This window comes from Etheostoma cragini, chromosome 6 (genome assembly GCF_013103735.1).
Source record: "Etheostoma cragini isolate CJK2018 chromosome 6, CSU_Ecrag_1.0, whole genome shotgun sequence".
Classification (NCBI taxonomy): Eukaryota; Metazoa; Chordata; class Actinopteri; order Perciformes; family Percidae; genus Etheostoma; species Etheostoma cragini.
In genome coordinates, this window is record NC_048412.1 from 13,895,862 (window position 1) to 13,917,000 (window position 21,139).

Here is a 21,139-nt window from a genome sequence, read left to right on the forward strand (position 1 = left end):
GAAGGACTCCCCACTGTATAGCCTACCACTGATTTGCTGTGTACTTCTACTTTAGAGGAAAACATTGTACTACTACATTGACCTGACAGCAAGATTAGGTTATAATCACAAAATATCACAATTAAAATGTGGAATAATCAGACATTTGCCTCATGGAATCATGGCTGTGCGCCATCCACTACCCATCTGGCTTATTATGAAAGCCAATCAGCAAAAATTTGCATTAATCAACCCCTAGAACCGGACAGAGGAGCCTACAGAGACGGACTCACAGAAACAGCGTCAGCCAGTTCCAGAATGTGAGTGTGTGCATGTGCGTAGAGAGAGAGAGAGAGAGGGGGAATAAAGAGTTTTGTTTAGCTACATTTAAGTGTTGTTTTTTCTGGCGTTGATACATGTTGGTATCTCCTCAATCAGCCTTTAATGACGGCGGTGCTGTCTTTTTGCGTCATTCTTATCGTACTTTAACTCCTTAGCAAAGGTGTTCATTTGAACACACGCTTAAGCCTTGATGGTTAAAGTTGAAGTGATGGAATTGATTTGTGTTATAAGTTATCAGCCCACTTTAACAACCAGACCCGGGTGTGAGTGAGGAAGACTTCAGTCTTCACCCGGTCAGCTCCGAGATAGTCTCACATTGCTAGACCTACAGTAAGTCCAAAGCGCCGCGGAGGAAGTTCTGAGATTAGGTTATGTTGTCTGTTTGAATTAAATTTACAGCTCAAAGCAACTTAATTAGATATTGTGTCTGGCTGTTGTTTGATATCTAGTGTCAACAAAATGGCTTTTTATTGAGTTTCCTCCCTGCAAAATGCAGAAAGCAAACTTTTAACAAGAAAAAAAGAGGAATATTTTGTCGGCAAAATACACTTCATTTTAAATAATTCATTTTAATGCAGAGATTTAGAAGGGTATAGTGATACCAATCTCATGTACGCTAGATATGAAGTGAGAGCAAGAAGGTGATTATCTTAGCTGAGTTTAGCATAAAGACTGGCTCTGTCCAAAGGTTAAAAAAAGAACACCTACCACCACCTCTAAGCTCACAAATTAACACCTTGTATCTAGTGATCGGAGTATGTGACGTATGTTGAACTTTTGCCGAATCCCGTAGGAAGGACGGAAAAAACATCTTTCCAAACGACAAATGCATTGATTGGCGGTTCTCTGTTCCTCTTTTAAAATGGATATGCTGTCGATATCTTCTATAACACACGCGATGGCGGATCAACACATCTCAACTCTCCGATGGACTCTTTGTTGTAAACAAATTCAGCCTGAGCTCTCTTTGGTGACATGGTTGATTACATTACTGTTGATTATCTGTCCATCCTCGTATAAAGCCCGCCCTGACAATTTGATTGGTCCAAACAGCTCTGGTTCGAGTATGGTTGCTCCACAACGGATAACGTCCAGAATGGCCTTTCCAACCTCAAATGTTGTTTGCGGGGCTAAGTTGGGCTGGAAAATAGTAATAGGAAATAGTCCAGCACAAACTCTCTGTGACTACACTACAGTTTACACAAGGATTGAATAAATTCAATTTAATGTGTTATTAGGGTTTTTGAGCACTGGCTTCATTTGGGCATGTAGCTATAGGAGTGATATCAATCTTCTCATCCAACTTTCAGCAAGAAAGCAAATAAGCAAATTTACCAAAATGTCTTACTCTTCCTTTAACAACAAATCCCATGAGGCGTTGATAGTGTATCACTGGCTCAGACTCATGGGATGCTGTATCTTTTTGATTGAAACAAGATACTCTCAACTTTACCTTGGTCAACATGCCAAGGTGTTCAAATATTATTATTCAGAAGAGTATTAGATACCTATTTCTCTTAAAATATTATTTCTCTCTAGCAGTAATAACGCTTGTTGAACCGTACTGCATGCCCTTGTGCATGGACCACAGCAGCAAAACCTTCTCTGTGTAAGTGTTTCTGTATTTGTCTGTCATGTTGATCAAATAGCCTACATCTAGCCCTCTGTTTGTACAAAGGACTATGTTTTACATAGTGAAGGTCAGATCTTGTAGAGCCAAATATAATTTAATTAAGTCGACGGGACACACAGCTCTTGATAAAATGCACACTAGTCAACTTAATTGCTTTTTGACAGCTCCGCAGAGTTTGCAGAAAAAATAAATTGGATTAAGGGATGGATATCCCTACTGCTCACCTGATTGTGCCATCTACGGAACACAGCACATCAGACACCAACAGTAGATGCCAGTCAAAGTAATTTCTACAATAAGTAGGCAATGATGTGCCATGCAAATTATTGGAGTTGGCTGTATGCACAGTACACAGGCCTCAGTGGATAAAATCTCTACCAGGCATGCCCACAGGAGACCTAGTTAGGGTCCTCGAGCACTAACGTTGGCTGCATTCACAAGGGAACAACGCTAATTAAATTGCAAATGCAAGTAATTAACACCAGATTCACCTCAAGGCTAAAATGAGTGGTGATCAACAAAGCCTTACTGTGTACCATTTTTCAGCGAAACAAGACCGTCGGTCCACGGGTCTTAATCACAAAAATGAAACCTCTGACTGTACTCGGTGTGAGAGAAGCATCTCGTCTCATTAACACATAATAAATTGAAGACACATTAGTCACACCCTCACATGTTAGAGCTGAGAGTGACAGAGTTTGTACCTGGTATTCATTAGGCCAGAAGGTGCTGACAGCCAGCTCAACCTGGTGCCACTGCTTGGCGTGAGACCCCGAAGTGTTCCATGCTGGGCTGCCAAGCGGACCCCCGTTGACTCGCACATATGCCCGTAGGGCCCCCGGACTATGACCATCGCGACTGTACAGGAAGTAGCTGAACTGGACACAGTGTGTGTCGTTTTCACTCAGTGTCTGCAGCATCAGTTGAGCACGATGACCCACGGCATGCTGGGAGGAGTTCACCAACATGTAGGATCCTGGAAGGAGCAGAAGAGATGCATCAGTTATCCAAATGTATGGGTCATTGCAACACTCTATCACTTCTGCCATCTGTTAACATTTTTATACATGTTGCCATTTTCAATGTTCCGAAAGATTTAAATCTCAGGACGAAGCCAATGTATTTATTTGAACTTGGAAGTATCAGCTATGCCAAAAAACATTTATAATATTTGGTTTATTCCCTCTACACCAGGTGTCATATGTGCATTAGAAAGAGACGTCATCCACAAGTTGTGGCAGAGAAGCATGCATTTTGAAAAGTAAACAAACAGCTAAAATCCCTGCTGTGTCATTTTAAATTGGAAACTGAAGCACAGCTTCTGCAGAGCTTGTCTTTCAAAAGGCAGTTATTAGTTTTTAGTCAGTGATTTGTTTAGATTTATTGTTTTATATCAACATATATTTGTTTATTGTCATTTTCCTTAGAACTCTGATATGTTATGTAAGATTCCCATATTGAAAAGGGACAGGAGATCCACAACTACAGTACATTGATTATTAAGTTAATCAATTAATTATTAAGTTACATTAATTGTAAAAAGAATCACTGTTAGACATGCAAATTATTATGATCAAGGCAGTGAAAAAAGCAGACTCGCATGTACCAAGGCAAAAATGTCACAATGGAACAAATCAGCTTGTAACCTACTCACAGGGGGAATCCACACGATGGAAAAATTAAAGTATTCTCATATCGTTATGTGTGGGCGGTGGATAACAGAAAGAAATGCGCCAAGTTGAATCAAAAGACACAATTGGTGCTGGCTGAGGCACTCGTGAATACTGGAGAGAGACAGAGTACGAGTGAGACATGGAAGAAAAAGCAGACAGATTGAGTGAAAGAAAAAAACGACTGCAGTCTTCTCTCTGCAAGGGGACGCCGAGACAGGAAACGAGATTCACAAACCCCCCCCCCCCCCCCCCCCCCCCCCCCCCCCCCCCCCCCCCAAAGCCTCCTCTAATCAGGACAACATAACCCCATTGCCCTTTGCCTAGCATCTGTCCCGCCTTGAGTCTGTGCCCGCTAACGTGATTAGCAAAACAATGTTGGGAGACCTTCCTGTGTACTCATATAATCAAGCCTGTTGTCTTTGTACTCCAAGGTGAACCCAAGAGAGCAGACAGCCACAGAGTGGGTGCCAGGTGTCCTGAAGACATTTATTCTCCACCCAGATGAAATAGCATGTGAATGCTGAACTGCAAGACAGAGTTCTTTACATCCCACACAGTGCGCACCTCTAAATTGGGAAGCATCCCCGACACACACTGTAAATTCTTTAATGTTTTCACACCTTCCCTACAACTCACCATGCAAACACAAGTACTATGAGTTATGAGTACAGCAGCCTGTTGCTCCAACTATGTGTAAGTTCAAACTAAGTTTGAACTTACACATAGTTATAACGTCACTTGGTACTAAATTGTGATTTACACATTAAAATAAAAATGATTGCAGAATCCTATTCAGTATTGGTAAAACCAGTATTTCTGCCACACAACACAATTATATTATTAATTGAATACCATTATCAACAACGTAATCCAGTAGAGACCAAATGTATTCATGTCATAGTTCAATATCTTGTATAGCTAATGCGCATGGTAACCATGACAGTGGAACTCTATTTTTGATTGGCCACCTAACTTAGTAATGACTTATTTAGACAAAACGGTGATGACTTTGATTTCACTGGTATATATCACATATAGGTGAACATTATAGGAAACAAACAACCTATGTTTTTATCTATTTTGGGGACCCAGTGAAAAGCCAACCAGATATATGTAGCTGATAAGTGGTGTAGCTGGTGAAAGTGATATAATATCACTATAGTCACCTAATTCGCAGCCTATAACTTCAGTGGTTCCTGTCTATTCTTGATAATGAAATTATTCCAACAGTAAGTCATTTTGTCTTCCTCTCCTTTTCATTATTTTTTTCAAGTGCAAAACAAGACACTTGACTCATCTGCCAGCACCACCCAACTACTGAGAAAACAGTAAAAGCAATAAGACAAAATGCCTGAATTCACAGGCTGATGTTTTACACAATAAGATCACTCAAGAACCACAACCCTTAACCTCGAGCTATAAAGAAAGTTAAACTGAGGAGCACCGGGAAGTATGGACCGTCATTACCTGGAGGCCAGAGTAGTAGCCCCATTGCCTTGCAGCCGTCTGTCAACAGCCCCTGGCTTTTGTCTTGTCCCGGGCTGAAGATCTCAGCAATCTCATTTCGCTTTGCTTAATTAGATCTTTCAGAACCCGTCTCCTCTCCTGCACCCTCCAGGCCCACATAGGACTCATTAAATAATAGCAAAGGGCTAAAGCGTTGCAGCATTACTGTCCTCACTCATGGTTATATATTGGATGTGTGCCCCTTCTTTTGTGTATAGACATTAACAGCTCCCTGTTGACTTTGCATGTTACTATTATGTCACAAAGGACACCCGAAGTAATCATTCTGCCCCCCTTTGACCTCTCTGGAGGTTCAAACAGAAGACCAAGTCATAATTAATAAGGCACTGTTTGTAAATGCTTATGATTTATGAAAATGAAAATGTCCATTAATTAAACACTTTGGCAAATTAAATGGAGGTCCTAGAAACATTATGTGCAGCAATCTTGATATACTGTAAGATAATCCATGCATCTTGTAATTTGGCAAAGTCTTGCCTCTGTAAAAGTGGTAACCTCTTGCACTCGTTTATTTTTCTTTAGGATTGGTTTATATAATTTCCCAGACATATACATACATGTTTTTGTTTCAGTCAAACATTTATTAAATACAAGTAAATTTCAGGACACATGATTGTTTCAGATTCATGCTTTGTTTAGTTGACAGTACAAGGTGTCTTTTTGTAGTGTGCACATTTAGTTATTTTTGAGTTGTTTTTTCTTATCACCCTTATTTCTTTTGAGCTCACCAGTTTGGAAATGCTAAGAGGATACACTAAGAGGGTCCCAGGCAGTCTGCTGGGCAAAAGGGTGGCACCTGGAGAAAGAGCACTGCTTGCTGTGCAAAGCTCACTTCTTTGGTAACTAATTTTCTATTTTTCGGGCAAATAAAACCCCATCTTTTGAAAGGTACCTCCGTGTGCCTTAGTGCTTGGGCCCTCACAGAACCAACAACATAGTTAATTAAGGAACAATTTGCATCTACGGGGTTGAAAAGGGTAATATAAACAAAACAAACTAATTATTGGGAAGCAATTATAATTTATCAAATGTATTCCTACAGAGCAGTTTTGTTTTATTATCAATTTATTAATTTTCTATTCATTTTAATAGAGAATTTGCCCTTGAATTCTTGGTTTCAATAAATTGTTCTTTTTTTGCATTTCTTATTAAGTGTTCTACACTGTATAGGACTGTAACTACTTTTCATTTAGTTTTTTAGTTTTTGAATTTCATAAAAGGACTGTTGGTGAGACCAAGGTTACATCTAAATATTATTTGTTTTTTCTCCAACCAACAGTTCAAAACACATAGATATTGAATTCTTGAACAGGTAAAAGCAGCCAATCCTCTACACATTTATAGACAGAATCCTACTTCAGTGATGTACTAATTAATATTGACCTTAAGGTCAGTCAATTTATCGCTACCTCGATATAGGGACACTCTGAATAACATCTTCAGATGAAGCTGGGGAGATTAATAACTTGTGAATGTTGCTGCATTGCCCACACAAAAGTAATGGCACCATTCTGCCATCAACAAATCCTTGGATTTAGCTGAAAAGCACTCCTCAAGTTTTCCATGATTGAACATTACCTTCAGGATTTCATCAGCACTTAAGCTTTCATAAATTTGTCTTGCAGGAGAGTTTTGACAGTCTCTTCATTATTCTTTAATAAGATGTCAGTTGAGTGGCACTTGGAAAAATAACTTGGTACTGGCGACGAATCTCTAAACTGGGCTTACTATGCGTTTTTCCAAATCTGCCTCAATTCCCCCTGGTTCATTGTTAGGGCCACTGTTATTTTCTGTCTATATGCATATAAAAGTTTCAGAGACTAATATTGTTGTACAAAAATGTATTATCTAATATAAATAAATCTGTTATATTTAGGGTGGGATGCTTGGGATTTCACCCTTTCTGGTCTACATATCCCTGCCTCAACTGATATATTTTTATCCCCTATGGGAACAAAGTGTATCCTCCCTCATAGTGATCAATGCTACTTCAACACTAGACCATATATTCTATACTTAAAACAGAAGTATTTTAAACTAAGTGAAGCACTGTAAAATTTGAGCGGCAGTTGCTGTGTAATTACCCGCTATAGATAGAGCTCAGTGACACCAGCTATGGAGCACTATAAGCAGCAGTGGTTTAGCCACCAATAGGTGACGGAAAGCTGCCTACAGGCACCGGCAGATGACATCCTTTTAGGGGCCATGGCAGAAGTTTGATGCAACGTTAGTCTTTTAAATTGAGGCTTGCTTTTCGTCAATTTTCTTTAAAAAAAGACAAAAAATAATTTGCCATCAACTCCTGGAGGGACTTCATGAACCATTATTTGGATAGGAGATTTTCCAAAGAGGATGCACAATTTAGATGACATCTTCATCAACATCCATCGGGTCTTGCTAAAAACTAAACGATAACTCAAATCTTATTCACATTTAAACATGTCATTTATTAGTGGGGCTTGGATTTGAATAGCCAGATATCACTTTTTGGTGTTTTTTTGTTTAATTTTGGTAACATTAGCCGAATGTTTGCATGCGAGGAACAACACTTGTTAAACGGCCAATCAATAGACCAAGGCAGCAGCAAATTGCAATAGCATTAGGCTACTGGAATAATTAGCCTACATCTTGCCCGGTGATTAAGGTTTTATTTTAACCAAACCAGGATCATAAAAACATCTCTAACTGAGAGGGTTTTGGTGAGTTTTATTTTGTTTGTGTGTTTTACAAAGAGTTGAAAAAGAAAAAAAGCTAATTAGTTTGGTTAAAGAGAGAATCCCAGGCATTGCATTTTTCTGTTTAAAAGAAAAATTGGTTTGAAAGTATTGCCTTTTTTGGCTCTTTGCGAATGCCTTTTGTTTATCTGTAGCGGCGTGTCTCACACTGCCTACTTCTACCAACTGTTTTAAGCTATAGGCTTTGTCAAACCGCTTTGCATCACCTTTGACTTTTCTTTAACAATCTAGAAAAAAGTGATGAAACTGTGAAGCAGCACCGCCAGAGACCGGAGAAGATTTACAGACAGGAGGGTGCAGGTGGAGCAAAAAGAGCAGAAAGTTAAAAATCTAATGGAGCTCACATTCTCTTTTCAACGTCGCTATGTAAATACATTTCCACCACCTGACATTGAAGATGTGACAAAATGGCCACAAATGGCCTTTTCTTTTCACACCAAGGCACATATACGCACATTTTGAGTTGCTCACAGACATCAATGTGCTTTGTAGCTTGGAACTCAGTATAGAGGAATGTGAAAGAGCCATCACAGAATACTTCAGGGGAAAACCTACCAACAAAGATGTCAAGGATATCCTCTCTAATGGTGAAGATAATGAGAAGGCACTTCATGTTGTTCAGCTGCTCATGGCAAACTTTGAAGAGGACCTAACCGGGCTGATCCTTCTTACAGATATAAGTTTATTTTTTTCTTTCTAACCCTGTGTTTTAAAGGGTGACTCCACCAGTGTTAAGCGTCCAGACACCTAATGTATGTACTAGTTTTGGGGAGTACTACTACATATGTGTGAAGAGTAGTGTAAATTATTTTGTGTTTCAGAGGAAAGCTGCACGTAAGCTTGAAAATTATTTCCATGTTGTCACACAGTTGCTAAGATGCATTATAGGTGAAGTAGGTGCAAGGTTAATTAAAGTATTTCACTTGTCTTCTTTGCCCTACTATGACACTGTTGAATGTTTATAAGCAAATTATCAAATCAACACAGCAAAAACAATATTACCTTTACCTTTTATCCCACATTCTTCTTCCTTTTCAAAACATGGTGCTTACATTATCCAGAATGCAACTTGACCACTTTGTAACATCACTTGAGGCAATTTATTGTGCAGTTTCTTCTGGAGCCACAAAAGGGTTAATACTACTTTTTAGACATTTGCAGTCGAACCCCCCAAGACCTGTAAAAATATAACTTTTAACCTTTAAATTTTGAATTCCAAATCTATTTAGCAGTTTGACTCTTGGTACTTCAGACGCCTTAAGCCTATCCCATTTGTCTTTTTATAATTTTTCTTCTTAAAAATCTTATTATGGTAAGCATAATGTATTTGTTCCCTACTGTTGTCTGCCACTGCAGCTGATGTTGAGACAACTCTGTCTTCCTGCAAGTCCTCGCCTGAAACTGACTGGTATGCATTTCATTTAGATTTATTGATAGACATTATTGGCCATTCATCTTGAGTTTACAAATGTTTACACAAGGTAAAATGTATTCCCATGTTGCTATGACTTGAAGTTTCAGGTGCAACAGGGCAAGTTAAAATTAGAGGTTGGATCACCTTTGAGGGCCGTGTAATATCTGAGGAAAACACACCAACATTTGTGACAGGACTTGCTGATGTGTTTGCAATCTACTACATATTCAACCTTCAGTAGCAAGATGAAGCAGCCTGTACTTTGCATTTCATTTAGAGGTCAAACCTCTTCATTCATTGTCATTATATGGATATATACAATAAAATTAATGTGTTTGTATTTTTGGCAAACAATGGTATCAGCACTGTACACATAAGTAATTCAATTCCATTCTATTTGTGCGATGAAGAAAGACAAAAAAAACTATTAATTGCTTAATTCGTTGTTTAATTTATTGTACACAAAACAGTATGTTGTTGCAAACCCACTCTGATCTTGGACAATTTTGATTTCAGCGCTTCATTGGTATAAATCCAGAGAGAGGGACAAAGGCAAAAAGGGGCAAGGTTGTCTCCAAGAAGAATGGGACAATCATGCAGAATAAGTCTTCTGCAGTCAATACACGCGTCGCCATGCTACTCAAGAATCTCTTTGGCTCTGAATGGAACTTCATATAGATCAGTAAGCTCTTTGATCTTTGTTTTGACAGTCTGGCATTGCCACATTAAGCCACAAGAGAACTGGTATTATTAACTTTAAACGCATTAGCTTGGAGTACATACTGTACATTCCTGATATTATAGTTTATTTTATATTATGATTAAGATTGTTTGTTGTTTGAAAATGGCAACACTGGAATAATGCTGCAGAGAGGAACGGCGGCTACCAAAGTAATGGTCATCTCTCCTGGATCCACAAGAACTGAGACGTAAAAACACAAGTCTACCTCACAGGACTATTTTAAGTCTAGCTCGCAGTGGAACACTGCCTTACAGTTTCATCCCTAAATGTTTTATGGTGCATATTATTGATGCATATTTTCCAAACTGTACTAGTTTCAAAATGGCCTTAATGTACATTTTCCAAATGTTCTTCAGTTTGTTTTCCAAATGTTGCCAATTCTACATTTGTTCAAAATGTATTATAAAGGTATATTTTTACAGAGAGCACAGAATACATTGCAGATAACATATTTAAATCTTTTAAGTTGACTTTTGAGGACATTTAAATCTAACTCTCTGATGAGAAATTTAAGAATTTAAGTTTATTGTCATAGTCTAAAGCAGACACTACTAGGCTGTGTATTTTTGCGACTAGAAATCTCTTCAGCGTTGTCCAACAGGGTTTATTTTCATTTTTTGAAAGTATTAGTATTCCTGTTGACATTGACATTGCTCTTTAAAACATAGGTATTTTATTTTTAAGTTATTATTGCTCATTTTGCATAGTATTCACAATAATGCACATCATAAGTAATTGCATAAAGCCCTACGAATAATGAAGTCCATTGCAATCAATATTAATTGCAACGAAGACTGATATATTGGGAAATTGCAAATTTGTTCAACAAAACAGATAACCTGCTGGCGTCCCTGCTGCCAGCTCTTTACTGTTATTTTACAGGAAAATGATTTACAGTGTATGCTTCTGGATCTTGACTGTCTGAGAAGTCATCCTCTTCGTCTCTCACAAAATCCGCCATTTTCATTGCCATTCACTGTCTACTGTAGGAAAAATAGCCAGCCATTCACGCCGGGTATGTTGACGGAAGTAGGGGGTTTTAAGGTGCTGCGTGATCTCTGCGCCCATGCAGCAGTGCATAGGGCGAGTTTCCACCCAATGTAGTCCCAAATCAATATCTGCCTAGGAAATCGTCTAGTCTTAATCTGCACTGCTATTTGTACTTTTTGTGAATACACAGGCCAGAAGAAGTAATTAGGTTGTTTTTTTGTTGGCTCACTTTTACTCACAACGTGCTAACCAGCAACATAGGATTCCATTCACCACTAGCAGCGGCGCTGCCGGTATTGCCCCGGACTAAGCAATGCATGCACTGAGACAAAAATTGCGTTGGCCCACCTATCTACAGCTAGGGGAGATCATGCTACCCCCTATTTCAACAGTGACATGTTCCTTTAAGATTGATTTTAGGATTTTACTGATAACTTTTAACACACAACATGGTCAGACTCCCAGGTACATTATAGATATGTCAATCCCACAAGAGTCTCAGGGCAGCCTAAGATAAAGGTCTCCTGGTACTTCCAATAAATTGCCTGATAACCAAGAGTGGTCCTTAGGTCCTTTTAAATTAAAACATGGGTATCTCAGGCTATAATCACACCTTTTATCTCATTGCTCTCCTGGTTTTATTAGGTCACCTTTTAAATGCACAGATCACATCTATCACAGTATATCTAGCTAATATTTATTTGTTATATTTATTTCCTGTTATCTTTTAATATTGTCACTGTTTTACTCTACTTCCTCTGTTGCTTTTTTGTGTAAAAAAACTTTTCTTTTTAAAATTTGTATTAATAGGTAAACGCTGGAAAGTAAATTAAAGCTAATCAGATAAAACATGAGTTTGATCTGATTTCCCCCCCCCCCCCCCCCCGCGCAAACACACACATACACACACACACACGACGGCATATTTGTCTGAATTATACTCAAAAGAACCTTGAAATCTGATAAAGTTCCATCCATCCATTTATGCCCCTCTCAAGGGCAAAAGAACATCCATAACAAGCTTAGGACTGATCCAGCACATCATAATTCATAAGGAGCACTGCTGGACTACAACGTGGTCACAGGCTGTAGGTGACTGTGGCAAGCCACAAGAGACTAAGAAGGAAAGGAGGGCGATAAAGAGAGGGTGGGGATTGGATTGCGCTGCACTGATACATGAAGTGAGGTCACAAACAGGGAAAAGAGCAAAAAATAAACAAATTTGAGATGGTCAAAATAAAAACGAGGAAACAACATGAAAGCAGAAGGCTAACGCATTATATTTCTATTCATTTATTTTCTTCCTGTGTCAAATGTACCAAGCCTTTCTCTATATGACCCATTGAGCAAAACATTGTTCCTCTGACATCCAAGGCCAGGGTCCAAGTAATCTCAAATACAAAAGAGGGTAGAGGGAGCAGAGGTCTGAATATAAGGGGATCAATGGCTGTGTAAGGGTTTAAGATGTGTCCTCGATGCTGTTTGGTGTATCATTACTGGCCAGCTCTCAGCCCATTGGCCTTGATGCTCTCTTTTCAGTAGCTTCATCCTGCACTACTCTGTTGTGCGAGGGTCATGTGGGATTTCAGACTCAATCTCTGAGGGTCTGATGTCTCCAAACTGTCTGTTTATCTGCTGCTGTCCGCAATAACCTTCAGTGCAAATAAATAAGTAACTAAATAAAGTGGAGCTCTGGCTATTGCCCTGAAAGGCACATTAGTGTTGTTATTTCCCTGATGTTTGGTCTCCCTCTGACAAAACTAGCTCACATTTGTAAAATTACCTCATCATGTAGTGGACTTGTCCACAGTGCTCTCAGTGTAAGAAGCTGCAAACACAGACAAAGACAACTTGCCGCTTACTCCAGACATTAATGTGGTTACTCTACATCACCGTATAAAAGTAAATGACTAATAAAGTTATTACTTGGTGTTTTTCTTTTGCCTGTCTAACCTTGTGGATAATTCAAGGCAAGCCTGGAGTGAAAGTATGTAAAAAATAAAATAAAAAATGTGGATGGATGCTTTGATAAGGAAACCCGTTGTGAGGATGAACACGTTCCCTTCCTAATGGAAGATGTCACACAGGGACATAGCAATAATAAGACATCACACAGACTTAATCGACTTATTACAATGACACGCAATGACAGCTTCCTACTGGGAATCTGAGGCTGACCTTAAACTCAAAAAGAAATGCAGCAGTTTCCTCTTGCTTAATTCTGACATCCAGCAGTTGTTTTGCTGACAGATTCTCTTAACTGTGTCTACCTAGTTAATTAAGTCAACCCCATAAGACACTTTTAATTTGTGTTTAGTTTTTGAAAAAGTTAAATACACCACAGTACAAATTGTTGAAATGCACAGTGTCACTCTTATAACAGCCCCTTGCACTCTGCCTAAACATGTCCAAAAGTTGACAACCCCGCCAGGCCTAGTTATGGTTGCTAAACTATTATTGGACAATTACTGTTAGGGGGAGGGGTTTTGTAAAAGGTCAATTTCATGATGTTACAAAATCTCACATAAATCAAATATGAATGGCATATTTGAATGTTCTGAATTACAAAGTGACATCCTCTCTCACTCACGCACACACACACACACACACACACACACACACACACACACACACACACACAATGTTAGACAAGTGCGAACATTGGCATTGGCTAGATAAAAGCTTTCCATTGCCAAGGCCTTCACACCACCTGAAGTGCGAAACCTAAACTCATTTTCACCCCCCCCCCCCCCCCCCCCCCCCTTCCCCCCATCATTCTATCATTTACAGCTCCACCTCTGTCATTCTCTCCCATTCATATAATTTTTAATTATCATCTCAGTCATCCATCAAGCACCTTCTCCCTCCTGCAACTTTGAAATATTCAAAGTGGTGTACAATAGGTATTGATATTTTACTGTTCTTTAAAACTATTCGCCCACTCTGGCTGCGGCATTTCTCAAGGACCAGAAATCAATTTCTTAGGACATCTCCTCTGTCATTTCTTTCTTCACTCTATCACTCTATTCACTCTATCAACTTATCATTTTTCACCTGAACTTTATTTTAAAGCATTTTGAGTTATCTATACCCTGTGTCCTCATGTTATGACGTCATTGTTCTCCTAAGCCAAGCTAATTTAAAATGTAAAAACAGACCAAAAGGTAAGAGAAAGCAACGTATTGAAATAGGCTGGGCAGTCTTAACCTTTTACCAGTGTTACTCCTAAACCCAACCCCACTTCAGCTCTTTTTCTTATCATTCTAAGCTAGAGTTTCTCTGCAGGTGTTTATCGTCTCAAGTTGAGGGACAGTAGACCATTACCCACGCGTCTGGGGACAGCCTGGTGCGCACAGAGCAGAAATGGAGAGGGAGAAAGCGAGTAGGAGGCCAGCCAAGGACTGATGTTTGAGCAGAAAATAAATGAAATACAAATGGTGCTATTGTCGAAGTAGCCTGTGCCTTCCAGCATTTAAGAGAGATGAGGCCACATCAGCAAGTTTTGTTGTCTTCTTTCCAAGGAAAGATGGGGGATGGAGGAAAGTGTGCATTTTCCCAACAGTCTGCTTGCGTTGACCTTTTGAATTGTCCTCCAGGCAGTTCAGGATCAACTGCCAGATTTGCCCAGGGGAAGGGCAGATGAGTGGACACATAAGTACAGAAAGGAAGGAAGGTAGAAAGGTATACACTTTTTGTATGCCTCAGTCTGTTTGTCATCACCTAAAACAACACACACATATTTGGGCTGTGTCAAAAAAAAACTCCCTTCTTCACTCATTCACCACGCCCTATGCAGTAGTAGACACTCATTTAATCTATACTGAGTCATAAAATGAGATTTTAAATACTGAACCATGTTCGTTCTAGTACGTCCACACAGTTGTGCTTCTTCTTCACCTTACAAACAACAGAGTTGGACAAAATGTTAATATCAGGGGCATCCAGGAACAGCAACGTCTTTGGTTTACTATATTTTGAGGGGGGTCTGTGTCATTATATTGCTGAATTATTTCTGATATTTTAGGCCTTAAATCCTAATCGAGTCATAATTGTGAAATCCTAAAAATTGTATGTGGAAACTTTCAAAGAAGACTCATAGCAAATAATCATTAGAAATACTACACCAAGTAAGTTCACTGATTAGTTCCTCCTCAATACTCGAAAGTCTGCTAATCAGTTAAATGATCCCAACGTATTCCTGCATCCTTTCAGCAATGCATTGTGCATGGTTGACCAACCGTGCTATAGACTAAACCATATGCAAGTCTTAATAAGGACAAAACATTTTTGACATAGTGGAACTTCTTAATTTTAAGTTTAAGATAAATCAATACAGGAATCACTCATGATTAGCAAAAATATTTCCTGCGCAGGCGGACAGTTGCTGTCCTTTCGAAACCACAGAAAGACAGACAGAGGTGGTGACTGCTGCAGACCGGAAAGCACCAAAAGAAAATCCTTAAATGCATGAAATGAGTAACTCATTAAAAGAGATTAGTTCAGCTTTAACTGCCAGAAATGCAAATGAATAGAATAATTGCAGATTTGTCTTTTTAATGCATTCTTGACTGTTTAATTCATGAGACTCATGACTGAGCAGTTAAGACACTGATGACTTCAACTTTGCTGTTGGGTCTCACTGTACGTACACACTGTGCCGAGTTGAGCTTCTAAAGTTATTGGAAGTCATTCATTTTCAAAAGAAGGCGGTTTCTTTCAGCTGTAAGGAGCGGCAAATCTGTCAGCGTCACATTTTGGGCGTTTTGAGTGACCAGAGTGTCAAGCAGAAAGTTGGAAGTAGCTCTACTTTATATATACTTAGTTCTGAGAAAATGGAGGAAAAGTTCAGAATCGCCGTTGGAGGGTTACCTATCATTAATGATATGATGTTGTTTGCGTGTAGAGACCAGTTCACGTTACGCGCTGGTCCCATCTTAACAGTCCGCTCACAGGGAAGTCCTGCACGGATCAACAGAGGTTAGAGTCTGGTGGCTGCTCGCTCTGCCTGCATTCTACTGCGGTTTAGCAGCTAACGAGCATGCTAACTGCTAACAGTCAACGCTGAGACAAACAAACTAAATTCTGTCATTATAAATGTAATTAATAAAAATGTTCTAGTGTCAATGTATTGTCCGTAGAGTGGCTGCTTTTCGCTTTTTCCATAAAACAACGCCACTTCGGAGTGGCGAAAGCGTCAAAAAGCTTCCCCATGCTTTCTGACAAGCGTCCTCAACAAAGTGGCCGGAGCTTCATTGCATCTTAAGTCAGTGGGGGTGTGCACATACAGTAAGAAGTGAATCGTAGGGCAACTTCTGCAGCAGAGGCACTTAAAAAAAACACGCTGGCTTATAGGGACTTTAGCTTATTCCCCCTTTCCCCAGAGTTAGATAAGTTCATACATACTATTCTCATCTCCACGTGTGTCATAACTGGCACACCCACTGCCAGCCTAGCTCCCGATAAGTGACAAAATAAAGCCAACATGTTTGAAGCAATGCTACTTGGGTGTAGTCATTAGCACAGTACCTGAAAAGCACCGTTGTTACTCTCTGTTCCTCACCACAGGGCTTTTTGTATGCTTTGAGCAAATCACTCCGCCCAAATAGCAGTGCTTCGGCTTCTGAGAATGTAGTTCCCAGTTTGTATACGGTTAGAAGATGGCTGTATCTTATGTGACCTTGTTATTTGTTCACTCTGTGACTACACAAATCACAACATGTAAATAGGAAAATGTTGCCATTAATTTGTCACTTATTGGGAGCAATAAGCTAGTTGGAGCTGGCTACCTCCGCCTGTGGTAAGCTAGGCTAGCAGTGGGTGCGCCAGACAGAGTAACAACATGCTCGGAGATGAGAAGAGTATGTATGAACTCATCTAACTCTGGGGAATACGGTGAATAAGATAAAGTCCCCATAAGTCAGCATGTTCCTTTAAACAAGCAGCAAAAAATGGCTCATACAGTATACACTTGTAATATTTGGGTAAACATAGCTCATAATATGCTTGCTACCTTCTGTAGCACATTGTGCTCAATGACAGCATGTGTGCACACATTACAACCAGGATAAGGTCACCCCTGGGGCTCTTCAGCTTGGGCAGGGACGAAATCAGCCATGGTCAGGCTATAACCTCTATTGTAGACGGACAAACTAGATTACCAAGAGGCCCTGATTAATTTAGTCTCCTTTTGGTCTGTAAAAAGTTGCTCACCAATGAGCCATGCATCACCATTAGCAGTCTGGTCAAAGTGCAAGCCCATACTGCTGTTCTGCAGAATGAACATGTTATAGGGCCCTCCAGGCCAGCAATAAACTGTGTTTAGCCAATTGAGACTGGCATCCTAAATTAACTGTGGTATGATCAAATGGGAGTGCTTATAATTGAGATACGGAAAGACTATGGAGATAGCATTTTTATTTTCACATTTAATGCTACACTCATGTTTTGCAGGACAACAATCACCTGCAAATACCGTTCTGATGTGCATCTGCACGTATGATATTGTAAGAATTTGAAGCATTGTGGTTCACATTTGGGAGTGACATGTCATTCTGGTTAGCTGTCTGCTTCTGGAACACACTGGAGGCCAGGAAAGCTAAAAAAAACACACACACTCTGAACATGTGGAGAAAGAAGCTGGGACCTCTTTGCTGTCCTGCTGAGATGTGGCTCCAGGATGTTGCAGAAATCCATAGACCTCACCCTCAAGCACTCAGCAGCACTTTATCAGCAACCTCAGAGAACACATCACACGGCCTTGAAAGACATGTTTTCTCCCTATAGCGCAATTAGCCAAGAGCTTCCATAACAGCAAATACAATATTGATAAGTGCTGCGCTTCACTGTGTGCTCATAAGTCTTTTTATATCACCATTCATCATGATCAATATATAGGGTGTTTTCTCCATTAGGTAGGTGAGATATATACAGTGCATCAGTAAGGCTACTCCTAGGAGACACTGATAGACTTTTCAAGCCCAAAATTGCATCCATGCACAGTTTGAACGAGTTCTGTAACTACTTGATTTTGCATAAAAACCTAGTGTGTGGACAAATTCATAAATGAACATTTACATAATATCGAATTATGTTCATGTTAGATTAGCCACTGAGCATATGTTCAAATGTAACTCAAGTGAAAGTTTCTGACGTTACGGCTCCAGACAACACACATATGGCTCTCCGTCACTGCCCTAAATTTAATGCCTACAGGGTATTCACACTATCCTCTGTAAAGCCTGCCCATTTAGTTTCAGTGCAGAATTCAGGACTTGAGGGCTTCATCCCAGTTAGCGCTTCCCCTGAGCAATACTGACATGAATAAAAGAGAAAACGCATTGTCCCCTATCATGACAGTGCATATTAGGCAAATCCAAATGTGCTGTACTGTATGTCCTCAACTGTGGATTGAGTATATGTTCAATGCTCCGTGTAGCCATCTGACCTTCTCTGCTGGGCTGCTTATGACATTATCTTGGCCTTAGCTTTGACCTAGTCTTTGTCCGGCCTCTCAACACCCCAAGAGAAAGAAGATAAAATAGAACAAATTAATGGGGCTCCATTAATTCATTTCCTGTATGCCTCTTCTAACAGAAAAGCTAAATAAACCATTGCTGCAGAAAGACAATCTGTTCAAAGTGTTTCCTGTCTTTTTCTGGTATACTTTGGCCATCTTTTCTAGCCCCTAACGCAGTAAAATGATTAAATAGGTAGAGAAAATGAATGAGTGAATAAATAAATAAATTAATATTACAGTTCTCGAGGATGACACTGCAAATCATATTGTTGACGAGACCTGAGATAGAAGTTTCTGACTGAACACAAAAGAGAGGAAGAGCAGCTTTATGTCCGTGACATTCAGAGAAGGAGAAGAAAATCCAGCGAGAGGCTTTTCTGATTAGATTTTCATTAGCACCTTGTTATCATTGACTGATCCCATTAAAAAGTCAGCATGGCAACATGCCCCTGTGGTAAACTGAGCGGCGCCCAGGGACGGAGGGCGCAGCCGCATAATAACGCACGCCATGGTTTGGTCATGTGTCTTGACATAAAGTTAATGAGATAGTCACGAGAGAAAATGAATGGCAGTTCGAAAATACTAACATAATTGTCATACTACATGTACTTGAAAGATATTTGTAGTTTCTAAAGCTCCACTCAAAGTCAACATTGTAGGGATTTAATTGTATGGCTCGAGGCCCGCTATATCCCAGGATATTAGACTCAACAGCGATAAATCCGCATAATAAGCCATTGAAGCAAAACAACCCTATATACAATCTGCTCTTTCTCTCTCTACACGAATACACAAACACAGTTTGCACACACCCATATGTATACATCTAATATTAAAATTTGCGACACAGTGGTGTCAACAGATGAGACTTAAATACTACAGCAAGCTTTCTAGTAATTACCCAGCTTGTTTAAAAGAGCCTTCACCAGTGCCATCAGCAAAGTTGTGCACCCAATCTATCCCTTCCAAAACACTTAAGTCCCAATAAACTCTGCCAGCTTTTTCCCCGGTAGATGTAAACAGATGTGACACTGACAAAGCGTCTCCCTGGCTTTGCAGATTTGTATGGTAGGAGCACGTCGTAACATTCGCAAACACTATGTAGCATTTATTAAGTTGTACTCACAATGTGAACAATAGCATTGCCATGTGCAGCATTGAGCTGTATAGAAAAAGAGATTGTGTCTACTGCGTCACAGGAGGACTTTAGAGGCTGATGGATGGACAGGTGCCAAGCTCAGCCCAAGACGAGGCCACAGTCTAGTGCCAGATAGATAAATCTGAGGCCGACACTGATAGGCTGCAGAGTCATCATAATGACAGGCAGGTAGGAGCCAAAGGCAGGAGGCTGCAGTTCCGCCCATCCCAGAGGTGTAATGTGGTTGTGATTAACTGTCAATCCCCCCCCCCCCCCCCCCCACATTAGGTGAGCAGACGTTCTATCTCAGGAACAACCACTCTTCATTGTGACAGCTACTGTAGCCCTGACCTTGGCCTCCAACAAGAATGCTGCAAACATGTTTTAAGAAATGTCTAGAGATGTAAACAATAAAACAGAATTATTAGAAATCTGTTTATGTTTATCTGAGATACATCTGCATTTTACACTCGGAGGGATAGAAGGGCAGGTACGGCACAGTCCGTGGCATCACCCTGGAGGAGGTATGACTGTGCTATATAGGCCTTTTTATGGGATGCCTTTTGACATGTCACAGTAGGAAAAGAACAGGTGTAAATACATTTGCTGTGAATTCTGGGTAATTTAGGTTTAAATTAAGCATTTCAAACAAACAAAAACAACATAGCTGATTGAGCACCACATCAAACCACTCAGCTCTAGCAAAAAATGTTTGCCCTCTGCTGGTATCGTGCATGCTGGCTCATTGTCACAGCTTACTGGGACTGAACAGTTCGGTAACCCCTGTGCTTTTCTCACTATGACAAGTAAAAATGTCTGCTGTAAAAATAATGTATATAGCTCCTTCTTTCTCACGTATCAATCAAATACAAACCCTCCATTCAACAGGTTACCTGGCTGCTTTTCACTGACAGCTCTAAAAACAATTCAGTAACACTTCACGGTGTAGCTACATAAGAGTGACATGACAGTGTCATAAACACATAACACTGTCATGACACATTAACCCTAACCCTAACCATGACTTGTCATGACAATACCAAATGACACTTACTAAAAGAATTGTTGTGTCATAAACGTTTAGGACTTGTTTATCTTGTTCATGACAGTGTCATGTCACTCTTATGTAGATACCTTCAAGTAAAGTGTAACCAACAATTCTTAAACCTTACTGTCAAACATTTCCATTGGAACTATTTTTTACTTAAAAAGTAGTCCCTATAAAGCTTTAATGTTACGGTTAGGTTATTTTTCATTGCTGTGAACACAAACATAATTCTATTCATCTCTATTGTATGGTGGTTCAGTCAATTAGTAAGGAAACACATGTAAACCTTTCTATTTTAGGTTCTCGGTTCAAAAATAACTGTTGAAGATTCAAGATTGTATCATCAAGATTCAATGTATCATCCTTGTCCAATTTTTGACTTCCCAAGGAACTGTAACACTG

General features: G+C 39.7%; 1 protein-coding gene across 6 annotated transcripts in view; it reads right to left on the minus strand.

Annotated features, from left to right (window-relative positions):
- Positions 1 to 21,139, minus strand: part of ptprub (protein tyrosine phosphatase receptor type Ub) — a 153,255-nt gene that overhangs the window by 69,457 nt on the left and 62,659 nt on the right. For all 6 annotated transcript variants that reach the window (XM_034875362.1, XM_034875366.1, XM_034875365.1 and 3 more), the window contains exon 3: positions 2,659 to 2,930. In XM_034875362.1, the coding sequence (XP_034731253.1) occupies positions 2,659 to 2,930 (272 nt within the window). The remainder of the gene's footprint in view (positions 1 to 2,658; positions 2,931 to 21,139) is intronic.